Source organism: Episyrphus balteatus, chromosome 3 (assembly GCF_945859705.1).
Source record: "Episyrphus balteatus chromosome 3, idEpiBalt1.1, whole genome shotgun sequence".
NCBI lineage: Eukaryota > Metazoa > Arthropoda > Insecta > Diptera > Syrphidae > Episyrphus > Episyrphus balteatus.
Window position 1 is genome coordinate 87753380 of NC_079136.1, and position 19367 is coordinate 87772746.

The window sequence follows — 19367 nt, forward strand, 5'->3', positions numbered from 1 at the left end:
ATTTGTTTCCATTTGAAATATTTATTGCGACTGGGCTACTACGAAATATTGAAGCCTAGATATTTGATAAAAACCAATAAATGCATTTTTTTTGTATAAATCTGCTAAAAAGAATGGTCCAGGTGATGCAAATTTGGTTTTAAGCTTTAAAGCCAAACCCCCTATCCGATTCATGGAATAAAAATTGACAGTGTCTCTGTGCCTGTGCACAAGGTTAAGCCCTTTTTTTCAGACGCTTTGACTAGAGCATAGTGACAGGAACATTCACTTTAATATAACCAGTAAAAAACGTATTCATAAATAAATTTATCAGCTACTAATTTGACTTTTTTATAAGAATAGTCAATCGATACATTATATCATTCGTTCTTATGGACTTCTATGTATGTATATTTTTTTGTTGTTGAATATTTAAATAGGATAGTACCGGGCAGATTATAAAAGAACAAACCCCATTAACGAAGAAACAATTGCCGTGTGTCTAGCAATTCGTTCGCATTGATTTCGTGGGTTTTTCTTCTTCTTCTTCTTCAACTTTAATTTTGTTGTTTAATAAAAAGTGACCTTAAAGGATCCAAAGGATATACCATAATACAAATATAGTGCTGTGAACTTTATAAGACATTTAATTAAAAAAAGATGACGTCCATTCCTGATTTAACAAGTGAAACCCTTTCAAAGAATAAAAATAAAAAGTTTTCCCGAATTTTTCCCGAAACCGATGGCGATCAAATTGTTATTTCCGGAATGTCGGGAAAATTTCCCAACTCGCGTAATATAGCTGAATATGAATATAATTTGTTCAACAAGGTGAGAAATTGTCTGACAAATAATATGTACCTATATATAATATATAAAAAACAAGAATTATAAACAAGTGAGTGATTTGATAGTGTAATGGCGAACGGGCGCCGCCGACTGTAATTAGCTGCTACCAACTTAGTTTCTATGAGTTGCTTTTACGTACATATGTCCTAACTCGAAAAAGTTCCGCAGAATAATCTTGCTATCTTCAATTTATTTGTAATATTATAATTAATAATACCCACTAAAATGTAGTGAAGAAGAATGCCAACAAATTAATACAAAGATTATTGTAACAAGTAATGATGTCGGATTTAGAACCAAATTCTGTACCCAGGGAATTTCAGCTATACAAATTCGAGATGTGCCCTAACAGGTGTCTGGCGCTTAGCAACATTTGAAATTTGTTGCAGACTACTTACTTTATCATTCGACGGTTAAACTGCAAAACCTCTTAAGTCGTTTTTGCATGTTTGTTTAGAAAAATGAAAGAATAAAAAAAAAATAGTTTATTTAATAACTCAAACCAACTATTTTTTTATCTCTTTCGTTTTTTGTTTAATATTATTTTAAGAGGCTTTTTTCGATTTCTAAACAAACAGGCAAAAACGACTTACGTAGAAATTTGTTTCTGAAAGCAGAAAAAAGAGAAAAAGTTCACAACACAAAAATACAAGTGCATTGAATTTCACTTATGCAGCTATAGTCCAGTAAATAAAGGAGTTTTACCCTACAAAAGGTCCGGTAGTTCTAAATTTTTGATATGTTCTTAGGTATGGTTAGTAGATAGAAAAACCAAATTTCCACAACCACGCCCCCTCCGCCCCCTTCAGCATCACCGAAAAAACCATAGAAATCTGGCACTTTTTTCACTTTTATGCCCATAACTTTCTTCTGGTGCATTTTATTGAAAAAAAGTTGTTGGTAGACTTGTAGAAAACATAATTTCCTACAAAAATGACTTTGGAAGTATTTTTATACAACCAAAAACAACGAAGTTATGAAGCTTCCAAAAACATGTAAAATTTCGGATTTTGCAATATTTTCAGTTTCTTGTCACTTAACAGTGCTATAACTCTTTAACAATTGACTTTTACGCAAAAGTCTTCATAATCAATCTTATAGACAATTTAATTACCTAAAATAAAATATAAACCACTTTGATTTTGTGAATCAAATAACCGAGTTAGGGCTAAAATAGTAAAAAAGTATTTTTGATAGTTTTCGAAAATTTTTTAACTGTCCATTAAATGAACTATTTGTATCCCACAAAAAGTCGGGTGGTTCTTATTCTATATTTAATCAGATTTTAATGGTAGATTGAAAAAAAAAATTCATAGCCACACCCCCTCCGCCCCCTTAACCATACTCCAAAAACCAATTCTGCATTTTTTCAGTTTTATGCCCGTAGCTTCCTTCTGGTCATTTAAATGTGAAAAATTAATGTGCAAAATTGTAGAACACAAAATTTTCTACAACTTGCACATCCAATATCCACCAAACTAAGAATTTTTCAAAAAAGTTACAATTTCCGATTTTCTTTATTTTCAGTTTCTTACCTGTTTACAGCGCTATAACTTATTAATTTTTAATTTTTAGCCAAAAATCCTTTTGTAGGGAATTCATTTTCATGAATACAACTTTTATCTTTTGATAAGAACCTAGTTTAATATCTCATGCGCTTATAAAGCGGTCGGCTATGAGTGGACGAAGGTAAAAGAATTGGGGTATGAGGGGCAGGGGTAGCAGGTGGGGAAATATAGGAGTAATAGGTGGAGTTGAAGATGGTGAATTATGAGAAAATTTGGCTTCGTTGAATTTTTCTTCAAATTGATCCATGATATCTGATCTTCTTCGTCTTCATAAAAAATTCATGTGGACGATTTTGACAGGATTGTCCACAGCAAAACTTACAGAATGTGAACATTTAAGTCCCTCTTTCCTGCATCTGCCAGCTCCCATGCATCTAGGCACATAGGTATTTGCATGACACAGCTTTCATCAATTTTTGGGGAGCAGGATCTTGTACAGTTTTAATGGACTGCAATACGTGGCATCCTCTCGTCCAGTCCCATTCCAGAAGATTTTTCTCAATACCCATCCACGCCATGATCTGGTGATAAGTCCGGAGGAAATGAAAGTGTGCTGCATCTGTTGTAGGCGGTAGTTTGCACAAATTAAGTTTTGTTGAATTGCTCATAAATTTGAAATAACGAAGAGAGCTTAGAGATTGTCCACTGTCCTCTCCATATAATATAAACAAGATATGTTCTTCCGCCTCCGATACTTTCTGAACTCTGGCATTTGGGTCCTTAACTTCTCTGCAGCTTCAAGTGCAGAGGGGTTTTTGAAACATTTTGCAAAATTTGTTTTTTTCCGAAAACAAAGATGTTTGAGGTGGTGTCACATTCACTTATGGCATGAATGAGTAAGACGTTCTCCATAGAATTGAATGTGAAAAATGAGAATTCATCAGATAAATTGATCCTCCCAGGTTTTCGAAGGTACACGTTATCGGCCCTAGGTAAAGTAAGTCGATGTCTTCCTCAAAAATCTTTGAAGCTCTATGGTATAGATACTAATTCTGGCGCAACTGGAAGAAAGCATCTGTACGTTCGAGTTGAATCAGGGGTGGTTGTGGTTGCATGATAGTAGAAACTTCAAGTAGCTGAGCCTCGTGGAGACTTGATGAAAAGCCAAGGGATTTAATCATATCAATGAGAAGCTTAGGAAGGGGGGAAAGGAAGGATCGGGGACGAGCAGCAGCTATAACAGCATGGGATAAGGCCAAACATTTCCTTTTCCATTTATCCAATCTTATCTTATTCTTCAGTATTACAGTTTCAAAAAATAGAGGATGGGTACTCATCTGTATTAGACCGAATGACTTCCAAAACTGTGCTGCTTTGACTACTCTCAACCTTTTAACCTTCTCCATACTTCTTATCAAAACAGGATTTGACTGTGCTATTATCAATTTTATAATCACCCGTATTGTGATTTACAACTGTCAATCGATTTTTGATAAATACTGAAATTTGGGATTTTTAAACCAAATTATAGAAAAACTGGTCAACTGGAATTTTGTAATTAGATTTCTTTATAACGACTAGGACCATTATCTGCTTTCAAAACTTTTTTTAATTAAGTAATAAGATATTAAAATTAAATTTGTATCAACTATCGATTGATAGTTGTATATTAGGGTAGTCCTTATTTTACTCTTTTTCGAAAATTGAGTGCGACGTTCCCTAGATTGGTTCCAAATCGAGAAAAAAACCCTATTTTTTTCAAATTTTTATCTCTGACCCTTCCTGGCCCTATTTTGATAAGAAGTTACTATAGCAGGGGCGATATTCTGTGTCCAGTGTTGGGTAAATGGCGGATTTTTGATATAAACTTCTTAATGAAATATGGTCAGGAAGGGTTAGGAATACAAATTTGAAAAAATTAGGACTTATTTTTCCTGATTTGGAACCATTCTAGGGAGCGTCCCCAATTTTTTGTTCCTAAGGAGCACCCTATTGTATATAGCAATAAGGCTGAACCTCCTTCGATCGTACTTGTCAACTCATCAACTCATGTATGAAACTTCATAAAACTGAAAAATGCAGAATTGGTTTTTGGAGTATGGTTAAGGGGGCGGAGGGGGCGTGGCTATGAACTTTTTTTTCAATCTACCATTAAAACCTGATTAAATATAGAATAAGAACCACCCGACTTTTTGTGGGATACAAATCCTTCATTTAATGGATAGTTAAAAATTTTTCGAAAACTATCAAAAATATTTTTTTACTATTTTAGCCCTAACTCGGTTATTTGATTCACAAAATCAAAGTGGTTTATATTTTATTTTAGGTAATTAAATTGTCTATAAGATTGATTATGAAGACTTTTGCGTAAAAGTCAATTGTTAAAGAGTTATAGCACTGTTAAGTGACAAGAAACTGAAAATATTGCAAAATCCGAAATTTTACATGTTTTTGGAAGCTTCATAACTTCGTTGTTTTTGGTTGTATAAAAATATTTCCAAAGTCATTTTTGTAGGAAATTATGTTTTCTACAAGTCTACCAACAACTTTTTTTCAATAAAATGCACCAGAAGAAAGTTATGGGCATAAAAGTGAAAAAAGAGCCAGATTTCTATTGTTTTTCGGTGATGCTGAAGGGGGCGGAGGGGGCGTGGTTGTGGAAATTGGGTTTTTCTATCTACTAACCATACCTAACAACATATCAAAAATTTAGAACTACCGGACCTTTTGTAGGGTAACCCCCTTTTTTTTAGCTTCATTTATTGGACTACTAGGCAAAAAGAATATAATTGTGAAGAACAAGAGTTTTCCCATCATTTACGAAAGCTAAAAATTGATAATGCACTGTGAATCTGAAAATCGCTAATGTTGTTTTGGTTTTTCCATATACTATTTCTTATTCGTTTTTTTCTGTGATTGTGTGCGCAATGTTTTGATTTCCGATTTAAGACACACCAAGTAAATATAACTTGTTATAAATTATTCTTGGTTCATTTCTTTCAGTAGGGCGCTGTGGCGAGGCGTGGATAATTTCAAAAGGGAAAATCGTTGAAAAATTTATTATTAAAAATTAATTTTCATTAAATTAATTTAAAAATTAATTTACACATTGTTTTATTGATTATATGTATTATTCAACTTAAATTTGCATCGAAAAGGGAAATTTTTTTTTCTTCGAAGGAATTTTTTATATCAACTAAGTTTAATTTAAAATAAATAAGCGACCAATTTTTACATGTTTCCCCTTAATAAGAAATATTTGTTCTAGTTTTAACTTCATTTAAAAATTTCTCGCATAATCATTTTCGAGAAAAAAATTATCTGCTAGAGGGCCACGAAAACACTGCAACAAATCTCGTCGATTTGCGAGAACTCCAGACCAAGTAGGGTAGAGTTGCCTATTTTCGGCCGTCTCCAGTTTCCGGCCACCTTTCGAAAAATCGTTATAACTAGTTATTTCGAAGGCGTTTATTCCAAATTTTCCCTCGTATGCTGTTCTAACAAATAAGAAAACAGCATAAGAACAAAATTTTGGAATAAACCCTATGAAATCCATAGCTATAACGATTTTCCAAAAGGTGGCCGGAAACTGGAGACGGCCGAAAATAGGCAACTCTTCCCTATACGAAAGAGACCTATAGCTTTGGCTTGAACGGGCATCAGTAGTAGATAACAAATATGATTTAAAAAAAAAAAAAAACATCCCCGGAACTTGCTATGGCTATTCTTATTTTCAAGCTATAAAGTGTTTTTTCAGCCAAAACTTTTTTTCAGGGAAGTCCGATTTTTTTGGTTTTAGTTTCATGCGATGCAGCATCGAAAAACACCCCAAAATCAAGTGCCATAAGCTAAGGTTGATATTTAAATGACGCTGTTAGCTTGTTTTTGGTTAAAATGCACTTGATAGACAAAGGACCCACTCGAACTATGAGGTTATGGGTGATAAAAGAAAATGATTGGTATCTTGGATGCTTCTTTGATTAGTATAAGAGTCGAAGTTCTTGCAGACTCTGGTGAGGCAACCCCAAAATTTAATGCATCTACAATGCCGCGGGGTTAGGTTCGGTAACCCAATTTTCATAATCCTGTTTTTTTTTTTTTTAAATTCCTGCCATTAAAATCCCGTTTTTTGTAATACTGTTTTTAAAATTCCCGCTTTTAAAATCCCGTTTTTGCCATCCCGTTTATTAAATTCCCGTTTTCATAACCCCGCTTTTGGAGTCAACACAAGGTGTTTTATTTTAAAAATGTACGAATAATAAAAAAAATATTAATTTTTTTTTTATTTGCAATAAATTTTTTATTTTCAATGCATTTTTTTTTTTCATTATTCAACATTGAGGAACTACTATGTAATTTAAGTGTACCATATTGAGTAGCAGTTATGAAAGTACGAAACGGGATTTGCGGTAAAAACTGTGTTTTAAAAAGCGTTCTTTCCCGCGGGATTTCAAAATACAGTATTTTAGGAACTGGATTTTAAACATTTTTTTTTCCGGGATTTCAGAAAACGGGATATTGAAAATCGGGATTCTGATACGCTGCCGAAAAAAAAGTAAATACGTCGATGATTTTTCTTCCTAGATACGAGAAAGTTAAGTTTAAGATGGTTTAATTGTTGCCTTCTGACCAAAAAATGCACTTGAAAATGAATACTTTAAGTGGATATTGTGGTAAAATAAATCCATAAAACTTTCAAAAACCAGATAATTTGGTATAAGCCCAGGAAGATGTATCTGATGGCAACAGATTTTTTTCCTTACGTAAAAAACTGCATTTTAAATGCATTTTATTTTTCAAATACCCCCTGGGGTCTGCAAAAATTTCATGTCTTATGCATCCAAATCAAAGACCCATCCAAGATACCAATCATTTTATATTTTCACCCACATCCGCACATAAATCCAATGGGTCCTGTTATTCTTTAGGCAAAGTCTATGTTTTCATGCACATTTTTTTTCGAAGATCATTATTTTGACGGTACCTACCAAATCTGATTTTCCGCCAAACTACTACCATAATTCAATTTCAACGATTTTTTTTATACAAAAGCATTTATAGGTATAATTTTAGTATAAATCAGAAATAAAATAAAAAAAAAATAATTTTTGGATTTTTTGAAAAATCAAATTTTTGAAAACGAGACATTAAATATTTTTGATATTTTGGTTTTAGATATCGAATAGTGATTTCTAAAATATGGCATATCAATTTTATTTCTTAACACTTATTTTTATAATATTTATAAAAAATTAGTTTAAAAAAAAAAACGGTTCTAACGATTTTGAATTTTTTTTCTAAAATTGCATCTTAATAAAACAAATGAAATTGCATAGATACTTTGTTTGGTGATCAATTTGCTTTTAGATGTTGTTTTATTTTTCCTTTGAAAAACGAATTTTATATTTTGTTTTATATCAATTTCATAATTTCTATATTAAAAATCTTAAAATTTTTAACAACTCTTAGAGCAAGTTGTGTGACCCAGTCGTGCATTTTTTTTTCTAACCAACCTTATTCAGTATATCAAAGGTGAATTAATACTCCTAGAACTAAACTGCTTGAGATTTTCTTGTAGGAAATTTAAGGGGTTTTAATTTTTTGCAAAATCGTAATTCCCTTGTTTTCAAAATATTTACAAAATACTAAAAAAGAAAGCTATCACCTGTATCTCACTTTAGGTTTATTATACCTACCTGTAGGAGACCACTTAACAGACTCCTCGTTATTTTGCATTCATTCTATTGTTTTGAGGAAGCGATACATATCATTTTGGAAAAATATTTAAAATTATAGAAAAAAAATTGAGCTTTCCTTAATTTTGCATATTTTTTTTTTTCAAGATTGATATGGTTGATGATGACGAACGCAGATGGAGACACTTTAATCCCGAAATTCCTAAACGTGCGGGTAAATTATACGAACTTGAGAAATTCGATGCCACCTTTTTCGGAGTCCATTTTAAGCAAGCACATACAATGGATCCCCAGTGTCGTGTTTTAATGGAAGTTGCCTACGAAGCAGTCATTGATGCAGGCATCAATCCAAAAGATCTTCGAGGTACTCGCACTGGAGTATATATTGGATCTTGCATTTCCGAATCCGAGAAGACATGGTTTTACGAAAAAGTGTCATCAGGTGGTTTTGGTATCACAGGATGTAGTCGAGCTATGCTTGCGAATCGTATCTCTTACGCATTGGGTTTGAATGGACCATCGTTTCTTCTAGATACAGCTTGTTCAAGTTCTATGTATGCTTTGGATAATGCTTTTACAGCTTTAAGGAATGGTGAAATAGATGCTGCTATCATTGGAGGTGCTAATTTACTATTGCATCCATTTGTGACACTGCAATTTGCTAGGTGGGTTTTAAAGTTCTTAAAACAATGTACAGACATTATTTGAATTTAATAATTAAAATTTATAGGTTAGGAGTGTTAGCCTCCCACGGTTTCTGTCGTCCATTTGATCAAGATGCTTCTGGTTATACACGTGCCGAAGCAGTTAATTGCATGTTTTTACAACGCAAACGTGATGCTAAACGCATTTATGCTGAAGTCATCTATTCCAAGACAAATTGCGATGGCTACAAACCTGAAGGTATCACATATCCCTCTGGAAACTTACAGGAGAAACTTCTTCGGGAATTCTATGCTGACGTTGATGTCCAGCCAAGTGATTTGGGTTATCTAGAAGCTCATAGTACCGGAACCATTGTCGGAGATCCCGAAGAATGTCGAGCTATTGACAATGTTATATGCAGTCAACGAAATGAATCACTTCTTGTTGGTTCGGTCAAATCAAATGTTGGTCACTCTGAAGCAGCTTCAGGTATTTGTTCATTAGTCAAAGCAGTTTTTGCATTTGAACATGGTAAAATTCCTCCAAACATCAACTTCAATGCTATCAAAAAGGAGATTCCAGCTTTAGCTGAGGGAAGATTGACTGTTGTCAATGATGTTGAATTACTGCCAAAACCTTATATTGGAGTAAATTCATTTGGATTTGGTGGTGCAAATGCACATGCATTGCTAAAAGCATGTGGCAAAGAGAAGATAAATAATGGATTGCCATTTGATGAAATTCCTAGAATTGTTGGATGGGCCGGAAGAACCGAACAAGCTGTCACATCTATTTTGGATTCTATCGAAAAACGACCACTTGATGCTGAATATATTGGATTGTTGCATAATATTCAGCGAGATGTTTCTGGTTTAGTTTTCCGAGGTTATGGAATTTTCTCCAAAAATGGCAATGACTCGAATGCAAAGTGTCTTGTTAAAGATATTCAACATTATACTGGTATTAAGCGACCTTTAGTATGGGTATTCAGTGGAATGGGATCACAATGGACTCAAATGGGTGCATCTTTGATGGAAATTCCAATCTTCCGAAACTCAATACAGCTCTGTCATAATGCACTTAAATCTAAAGATTTAAATCTAATTGATATTCTAACATCAAAGGATCCTCATATGTATGATAATATTCTACATTCTTTTGTTGGAATAGCTGCTATCCAAATTGGTCTAGTAGACATTTTGAGAGCTTTGAATTTGGAACCAGATTATATTATTGGACATTCGGTGGGAGAACTTGGTTGTGGTTATGCCGATGGAGGTTTTACACCAGAGCAAATGATTTTGGCTGCCTATTATCGTGGAAAAGTAAGCTTAGAAATTGAAAAAATCCGTGGTTCTATGGCTGCAATTGGTATGGGCTATAAGCAAATTGTTAATCTGTTACCAGAGAGTATTGAAGTAGCATGTCATAATGGAGAAGACTCAAGTACGATTTCAGGACCAGCAGAAGATGTAACACGTTTTGTTGCCGATTTGAAATCTCAAGGCATTTTCGCTAAGGAAGTTCCTTGCTCAAATATTGCTTATCATTCGCGTTATATTGCCCACATGGGACCACAACTTCTTAAATACCTTAAAGCAACAATTCCAAAACCAAAACAAAGAACTTCAAAATGGCTGAGTTCGAGCGTACCAAAAGCCGAGTGGGAACAAACCGGACGTGATCTTTGTTCAGCAGAATACCATACAAACAATCTCTTGAGTAGTGTTCTTTTTGAGGAGACTTTTGCCTTACTCCCCAAGAATTCTTTGACCATTGAAATCGCTCCACATGGTCTATTGCAGGCGATTCTTAAAAGATCAATGCCAGGTGGTGTTCATGTTCCATTGACTCAGAGGGGAAATAAAAATAATGCTTTATTCTTCTTAGGATCTCTTGGAAAGTAAGTTCCTCAAAAAAATCATAAGAGAACCATGTTTTTACTCTCTTCTCTTCTTTTTTTTTTTTTGTAGACTTTTCAACAATGGTGTTACACTTCCATTTGAAAATCTTTATCCTGCTGTTCAATTTCCCGTGTCACGGGGAACACCTGGAATTGCAGCTTTAATTAAATGGGATCATAATGAAGATTGGTTCGTAACTAAATACGAAAATATGAAAACTAAAGCAAGTGGAGAAAGAATCTTCAATGTGAATCTACAAAGTGATGATGAGGAATATTTAAGTGGCCATGTGATTGATGGGAAAATTCTTGTCCCAGCTACTGGTTACTTGCAATATGTTTGGGAAACTTTCTCCCTAATGTACCATGGACCAAGTTATATGGATGTTTCGGTTGAATTTGAAGATGTTCGTTTTGTACGTGCTACACCAATAACTTCGGGAGGAAATGTTGAACTTAAAGTTATGATTCATTATGGAACTGGAAATTTTGAGGTTAATTTTAAAAAATTATGTCTTGTTTTTTAGAAAATTTAAACAATTTTTTTCTTTAGATCACAGAATCAAATAGTGTTGTTGTGACAGGAAGTATTCGAGAAATTCCTGAAGATTCTCCACCACCTATGCAGATTTCTTTAGATAAAGAATCTAAATTTCCCATGATGGCTAAGAAAGATTTCTACAAGGAACTTAAGCTGAGAGGTTATCATTATAACGGTTCATTTAGAGCTGTTCGTAGTGCTCGTAGTGATGGAAAGTTCGGTCAAATTGAATGGAAATACAATTGGGTATCATTCATGGATGCAATGTTGCAAATTCATATTGTTGGCACTGATTCACGAACTCTTTTTCTGCCAACGAAGATTCGAAAGCTTCGTATCAATGGGCGGCATCATTTCGATATGATGTCTCAAATGAATCCCGATGATCGTGTATTTGATGTTTATGCTAGTCAGCAGTTTGATAGAGTTATTGCTGGAGGAGTAGAAATGATCGGACTACATGCTAGTCCAATTCAAAGGAAACGTCCACCAGGTATTCCTGTATTGGAAAGATATCATTTTATTCCACATTTTCCTGCACCGAAGATGAATTTAAACGATGCAGCACGAATTTGTATCCAATTGGGACTTGAGAATGTACCTGTACCAAAAATTAAAATTGTTGAAGTTGATACGGAACAGGAGGCACCAGTGATTGGGTATTTCTTGGACGCAGTCGAAGATTTACCAGTTGTAACTGGAGATTATATGTTCCTAACAAATCAGACTTTAGAATTGCCTGGAGTGCATGTTGAAAATGGGAAACTTTCAACACAATCAAATTGCTATTTTATTTTAGTGAAAAATCTATTGAACCAGGGGAATATCTTAACTTTGGCATTGAAAAGTCTTTCAGAAGGCGGATTTTTGGTAGCTCGACAAACTCAAGGACAAATGTATGATGCAAACATGTTAATACCAAATGATCTCAAACTTGTGTTGGTTATTCCAACAATTGAGGATGAAGTAATTCTACTTCTTCAGAAACAGAAAAAGAAGTTGATAGGAGATTCAATAGCTATCAAAGTATCGGTTAACGATATAGAATTCAAATGGATAGAAAAGGTTCAAGAAGCTATGAAAAACGGTCCAGTAGTTCTTTATGCAGAAAATGAAAAGTTTAATGGGTTGCTTGGTTTGACAAATTGTTTAAGAAAGGAACCTGAAGGTCATTTGGTGAGATGCGTGCTTGTAGACGATGTCCATGCTCCAGAATTTAATTTAGAAAGTCCTTTCTATAAGGAGCAACTAGCACTAGGATTGGGAATAAACGTTTATCGCAATGTGAGTTTTTCATATATTTTTTTTTTGGTTTGATTCTTCTAATTTAAATGATATTTTTGCTTTTTCAAGGGTCAATGGGGCACATACCGTCATTTGCAACTTAGTACCGAAAATCAAATACTTCCACGTGCTGAACACATTTATGGAAACGTTATACATCGTGGAGACTTGTCCTCCCTTCGCTGGTTCGAAGGACCACTTGCTCCAAAAGATTGTGAAATAAAAATCATGTATTCATCTATCAATTTCCGTGATATTATGTTAGCAACTGGACGTTTGGCTGCTGAACTCAACGGCAGTAGCCGAATGGATCTAAGTCTTGTATTGGGATTTGAATACTCTGGAATTAATACTCGAACTGGCAAGCGTATTATGAGTATGGTAATGAAAGGTGGTGTTGCGTCTTATGTTGACAAACCATCTCGCTTGATTTGGAATATTCCCGAAAATTGGTCACTTCAGGAGGCGGCAACAGTGCCAGTTGTTTATATAACAGTGTATTATGCATTCTTTATGCATGTTGACATACGCAAGGGTAAGAGTATTCTTATTCATGCTGGAACAGGTGGAATTGGTCTTGCAGCTATAAGAGTAGCCTTAGCCTATGGCTTGGAGGTCTTTACAACTGTGAGCTCACAACAAAAAAGAGAATTCCTGCTAAAGACATTCCCAGAATTGGAAGGTAAAATTGATTGCGCGAGTTTTGTATGAGTTTGTTTTTAATGTTTGTTTTTTTAAGATTCACATATTGGTTATTCACGTGACACATCCTTTGAAATTATGATCCAACAACAGACCTTAGGTCGAGGTGTTGATTTTGTCCTGAATTCTTTGTCAGAAGAAAAACTTTTAGCATCAGTTCGATGTCTGGGACAAGGTGGACACTTTTTGGAAATTGGTAAATTTGATATGGCCAATGATAGCAAACTTGGTATGGGATGCTTCCTTAAGGAATTAACTTTCCATGCTGTTTTGGCTGATACACTACTACATGCTCCAGATTCAATTATTAATGTAAGATTCATAAATCCTTCTCCAAGTGAAGTTTTTTCCAAAGTCATTTCTTTATACAGAAACTTAAAGCGATGATTGATGATGATATCGCTGGAGGTGTTATTCAGCCATTGCCTTCTACTGTCTTCCCAGCGAATGAAATCGAGCAAGCATTCAGGCATCTGATTGGTGGAAAACATATTGGCAAGGTACTAGTTCAGGTGCGAGATGATACAGAGTCTCCTTACACACTGCCAGTTCCGGTTCTTAAACAAGTTTACTTTAATCCTGAATTTTCTTATGTAATTCCTGGAGGACTTGGTGGATTTGGTCTTGAATTGGCTGATTGGATTGTAATGAGAGGTGCGAAAAAGCTTGTATTAAGTTCAAGTCGAGGAATCTCTAAGGATTATCAAAGTTATAGAATTGCGTAGGTTTTTTAAATTGAAGCTTTTTAAAAGAGACTTTTTTAATGTTTAAATATTTTTCCAAAAATAGGCTTTGGAAAACATATGGCTGTGAAGTAATAGTTAGCACAGCGGATATCACCACACGAGCTGGTTGTGAAAAACTTTTAAAAGAAGCCATTAACTGCAAACCAGTTGGAGGTATCTTTAATCTTGCTGTAGTTTTGCGAGATGGGTTATTTGCCAATCAAACTGCTGAAAAGTTCTTAGAATCTTTCGCTCCTAAAGCTCTAGCAACACAATATTTGGATGAGTTATCTCGAAAAATGTGCCCCGATTTGGAACAGTTTATTGTTTTCTCGAGTGTTTCATGTGGTCGTGGTAATGCCGGCCAAACTAATTATGGAATGGCCAATTCGATTATGGAACGAATAATCGAAGATCGTGTTGCTAATGGATTCCCTGGCAAAGCTGTACAATGGGGTGCTGTGGGTGAAGTAGGTTTAGTAGCTGATATGGCAGAAGATAAGATTGATATGGAGATTGGAGGAACCTTACAGCAGAGAATCTCTTCGTGTCTTCAGGAATTAGACAATTTAATTCCAACAACAGATGCAATAGTTGCAAGTATGGTTGTAGCTGAAAAACGTGTTGGTCGCGGTGGAAATGAGAGCATTACAGAGACAGTAATGAATATTATGGGCATAAGGGATCTTAAGTCTGTTTCACTTGGCATGACACTATCCGAAATGGGAATGGACTCTTTGATGGCTGTTGAAATTAAGCAAACACTTGAACGTGACTTTGAGTTGTGTCTTTCACCACAGGATTTGCGTTCTTTGACATTCCAAAAGCTTCAAGAATATGAAGATTCTAAGGAAGGTGAACAAAATGATACTGTTAAGCTGGTACTTGCCTCTGAGAATACACCATTGGGAATGAAGCTGCTTTTACGTAATTTGGGTGATGAAGCCAATTGTAACAAAGTTTTGTGTCCCTTGGTGACTTCAGCTGATGCTTCAAAGCTTAACTTGAATCCTAGTATAATAATTCCTGGCTTAGAGGGTACTACTGGAGAGGCATGGTATTCAATTGGCAAACGTTTGTATTCAAAATCAACCGTCTTACAGTTACATACAACAGCTAATCTAACAACAATTAATGAAGTTGCCCAAGAAGTTTTTGAGGTGAGAATTTATCTTGCTTTCTATTAATGTTTTAAATAAAATGTTGAATTTTTTTTAGAGCGTGAAATCGGTTTTGAAATCATCAGAAAAGTTTTACATAATCGGTTACTCCTTTGGAACATTTATAGCTCTTAACCTTGCAAGTCTATTAGAGAAAGCTGGTTACCGAGGACAAGTTCTATTGATCGATGGTGCGCCACACTTTTTAAAGACTTTAACTTTAGGACATTTGGGAGCCGATTACAAAGATGAAGATCTGTATAATTTACTCTTTTCTGGGATTGTCAATCAAATCTTTCCCAATGAATCAACCGAATCAGCAGCTCAAATATTTTTACCACTAAAAACATATGAAGAAAAAATGGCAAGATTCATGGAGTTTGTTGAAAAACAAAGCCTATATAGTAAAGAATATGCCAAAGTAATGGTAAATGCTATGTTTAATCGAGTTAAAATGGCTGCTGAAGTTGATCTCGAATCATTAGATGTATTGAAAGCACCAATAACTTTAGTTCGTCCATCAGAAGTTGCAATGGTGGACGTTGAAGAAGATTATAGTTTGTCGAAATTGACTACGAGTACGGTAACAGTGAAGTTTGTTGAAGGAAGTCACACAACAATGTTGGATAATCCAAAATTAGCCAAAATGATTAATGATTTTGATCCAGCGTTGCAGGAAGATAAAACTTTTGAATTATATTTGAAGGATGTAAAACCGGTGGCGGTATTGTAGGATTTTAGTTGATGATGTTTTTTGCAATATAAGCTTTTGTAATTATATATAAACTCGTACATACATAAATATTTTAATGATTTTTTACTAATTTTAAGTTGTATACTGGTTCTTATAAATATTATTATTCAAATAAATTACATTTAAAAAGATATATTAAAAACAAAAAATTGTGTTGATATTCGAAAAAAAAAGGAAATAGAAAAGGGTTTGGTGAAGATTAAAAACACGTTACTACAATAAAATAGAAGGAACAACTTATTTTTTGATTTCTTGAGAAGTTTGTTTGTTCTACAGAGAAAATACCGTGTCGTACCTAAGGAATATGACCTCCGAAAAAAAAAAGACGCAACTTAATTGGTTTGATTAAGAAACATTTTCAGAATAATAATTCATAAAATATATTTTTTTTTTCGCGACAAGGGTTAAACTTGTACTTGTTTTTTTTTGAAAAGCAAAAAAAAATATTTTTGTACCTAAGTGAGTGGGCTATGTGAAAAGTTGGCACCCCCACATGCTAATTTTTTTTTTAAACCTGCCTGATGGTTAGATTGCTACATCGAAACACGAAGGCAAGAAAAGTGCAAAAATCAGATAAACAAAAGTACAAAATAACAAAAACAAAATTTATTGATGTGATATTTAAAAATATAAATTATTTGAAAAATTAGAAACTTTTTTGTACTTTTTTCACTTTGCGTTTCTATGTAGTTCAGGTTTTACTTTTTTTCAAGTAAATCAAAAGAATCAATGATTTTTACGCTTGAAAAAATATTTGTATGTTGTGGTTTTTAAGGTGAAATGAAACAAATCAACAGGAATGTTATATGGACTACATTCAATTAAGTTAGAATTATATGTCAAATAAATAACATTTGAGGCGCAATGCTCACATCAGGAAATAATAAATTTAAACGGTCACTGTGGTGTAAGCGTACTATTTTTTTTTGCGAGGGACGTGAATAAAAAATAATGCTTCTTTAACACTGTGACCTATCACGTTTTGTAGAGCTAGTCGCACTGATTACGAAACGGTATTTAAAAAGTCCCTAACACCCCCAAAATCTGGAGTTTGGACCTTCACCCATTGAAAAAATTCTAGCTTCGTCAAATTTGTACCCATTTTTAATTTTTTCATAGTTTCTGATAGAAGATCATTATACCTTTTCAAAAATGTATAAAACATTTCAAAACGATTCAGTTAAACCACCTAGAATTTATAAGCTGTCAAAGTTCAAAAATTCCATTTTTTTCGTCATTTGCCCAACTTCGACATCAATTTAAAGTACCTATATGTTTTCAAAACAACATGCTGTTTTAAAAATATATTCGTAAATAATATTGATTTATTCATTTCCAAATGAAACGAGGTTTTTTTATGAAAATCAGTTCAAAATTGGCTTGGAAAAAAAATTTTACGATTTCAACACAGGCACAGAAATTCGAAAGTTTGGGCACCGAACAAAAATGTTAACTTGGGCGAGAGAATTTGATAAATGTTTTTTGTAGAGGAGTTCAGTACAATAATTGTTTACTATTGGAAGGGGGTCTATCTCCCCCCTTTAGGAGGGAGGGGTAATTTTCTAAAAAAAATTGTTAAAATAAAAAAATAACACGGTGTAACACTCAAAAAATACGCGGGCGGAGACCTATCAGGTTTTGTAGAGCTAGTCGCACTGAATACGAAACGGTATTTGAAAATCCCCTAACACCCCCAAAATCTGGAGTTACGGGCAAAAAACGGTTTTTTGGACCTTCACCCATTGAAAAAATTCTAGCTTCGACAATTTTTTACCCATTTTCGATTTTTTTACAGTTTCTGATAGAAGATAAATATAGCGTTTTAACAATGTATAAAACATGTAACTCGGTTAAACCACTTAGAATTTATAAGATGTCAAAGTTCAAAAATGCAATTTTTTTTGTCATTTGCCCAACTTCGGCATCAATTTAAAGTATATGTTTTCAAAACAACATGCTATTTAAAAAATATATTCTAAAACTATATCTATTTCCCAATCGATCGAGGTATTTTTTATGAAAATCACTTCAAAATTAGCTTAGAAAAAAAATTTTTCGATTTCAACCCAGATACAGAAATTCGAACTTTTAGGTATAGAACAAAAATGTTGTTTCGGCACGTAGTAAGATAAGTTGGGCGCCAGGATTTGATTAAAGGTTTTTGTAGAGGAGCTCAATACAAACATTTTTTTTCTTTGGGAGGGGGGTCTATCTCCCCCCGTTTAGGTGGGAGGGGCATTTTTCTAAAAAAAATTATCAAAATAAAAAAAAATTATTAAAAAACAACGGCAACACTTACAGTAATAAATGATACCATTTCCAAAAGGCAAAATTGTGCATTTGGTTCTAATTTCTAAATCAATATAATATTACCAATAGTTTTTGAAATAATCGATTTCAAAGTTAAAAATAGGCGAAAAAAAATTTGTAAAAACTCATTTTATACTATTTTTGTCCAGACTGTGAATTTTAGTAAATAAATTACTTAGACAGAAAACTGCCTCAATTAATTCCTTATCGAACAGTGAAAACTATATGTTTCTATGTCTTCTAGTTTTTGAGAAAATTGAAAAATAAAAACAAATAAAAACAAAAAATATTTTGAAAAAAGAAAAATCTGATAAAATAATTTTTCAATTTTCTCAAAAACTAGAAGACATAGAAACATATAGTTTTCACTGTTCGATAAGGAATTAATTGAGGCAGTTTTCTGTCTAAGTAATTTATTTACTAAAACTATTTTTTTTCGCCTATTTTTAACTTTGAAATCGATTATTTCAAAAACTATTGGTAATATTATATTGATTTAGAAATTAGAACCAAATGCACAATTTTGCCTTTTGGAAATGGTATCATTTATTACTGTAAGTGTTGCCGTTGTTTTTTAATAATTTTTTTTTATTTTGATAATTTTTTTTAGAAAAATGCCCCTCCCACCTAAACGGGGGGAGATAGACCCCCCTCCCAAAGAAAAAAAATGTTTGTATTGAGCTCCTCTACAAAAACCTTTAATCAAATCCTGGCGCCCAACTTATCTTACTACGTGCCGAAACAACATTTTTGTTCTATACCTAAAAGTTCGAATTTCTGTATCTGGGTTGAAATCGAAAAAATTTTTTTTCTAAGCTAATTTTGAAGTGATTTTCATAAAAAATACCTCGAATAATTGGGAAATAGATATAGTTTTAGAATATATTTTTTAAATAGCATGTTGTTTTGAAAACATATACTTTAAATTGATGCCGAAGTTGGGCAAATGACAAAAAAAATTGAATTTTTGAACTTTGACATCTTATAAATTCTAAGTGGTTTAACCGAGTTACATGTTTTATACATTGTTAAAAAGGTTTATTTATCTTCTATCAGAAACTGTAAAAAAATCGAAAATGGGTAAAAAATTGTCGAAGCTAGAATTTTTTCAATGGGTGAAGGTCCAAAAAACCGTTTTTTGCCCGTAACTCCAGATTTTGGGGGTGTTAGGGGATTTTCAAATACCGTTTCGTATTCAGTGCGACTAGCTCTACAAAACCTGATAGGTCTCCGCCCGCGTATATTTTAAAACCTCATTTTTGTAACACCGTGTAATTATTAAAAAACAACGGCAACACTTACAGTTATAAG

General features: G+C 33.6%; 1 protein-coding gene across 1 annotated transcript; it reads left to right on the plus strand.

Annotated features, from left to right (window-relative positions):
• The first annotated feature begins 445 nt into the window (after positions 1–445).
• Positions 446–15860, plus strand: LOC129917064 (fatty acid synthase). The gene is made up of 10 exons (XM_055997380.1): positions 446–810; positions 8180–8697; positions 8763–10580; positions 10651–11074; positions 11134–12405; positions 12475–13087; positions 13145–13419; positions 13479–13828; positions 13897–14992; positions 15051–15860. The coding sequence occupies exons 1-10, from the start codon at positions 640–642 to the stop codon at positions 15723–15725; spliced, it is 7212 nt and encodes a 2403-aa protein (XP_055853355.1). The 5' UTR covers positions 446–639; the 3' UTR covers positions 15726–15860.
• Positions 15861–19367: the final 3507 nt, after the last annotated feature.

Excerpts from the sequence above, each read along its gene's own strand:
- LOC129917064 (XM_055997380.1), top strand. The coding sequence starts at position 640 with ATGACGTCCATTCCTGATTTAACAAGTGAAACCCTTTCAAAGAATAAA. Across the intron at positions 11,075-11,133 it reads ATGGAACTGGAAATTTTGAG|ATCACAGAATCAAATAGTGT; the intron begins GTTAATTTTAAA and ends TTTTTTCTTTAG. Across the intron at positions 13,088-13,144 it reads GACATTCCCAGAATTGGAAG|ATTCACATATTGGTTATTCA; the intron begins GTAAAATTGATT and ends TGTTTTTTTAAG.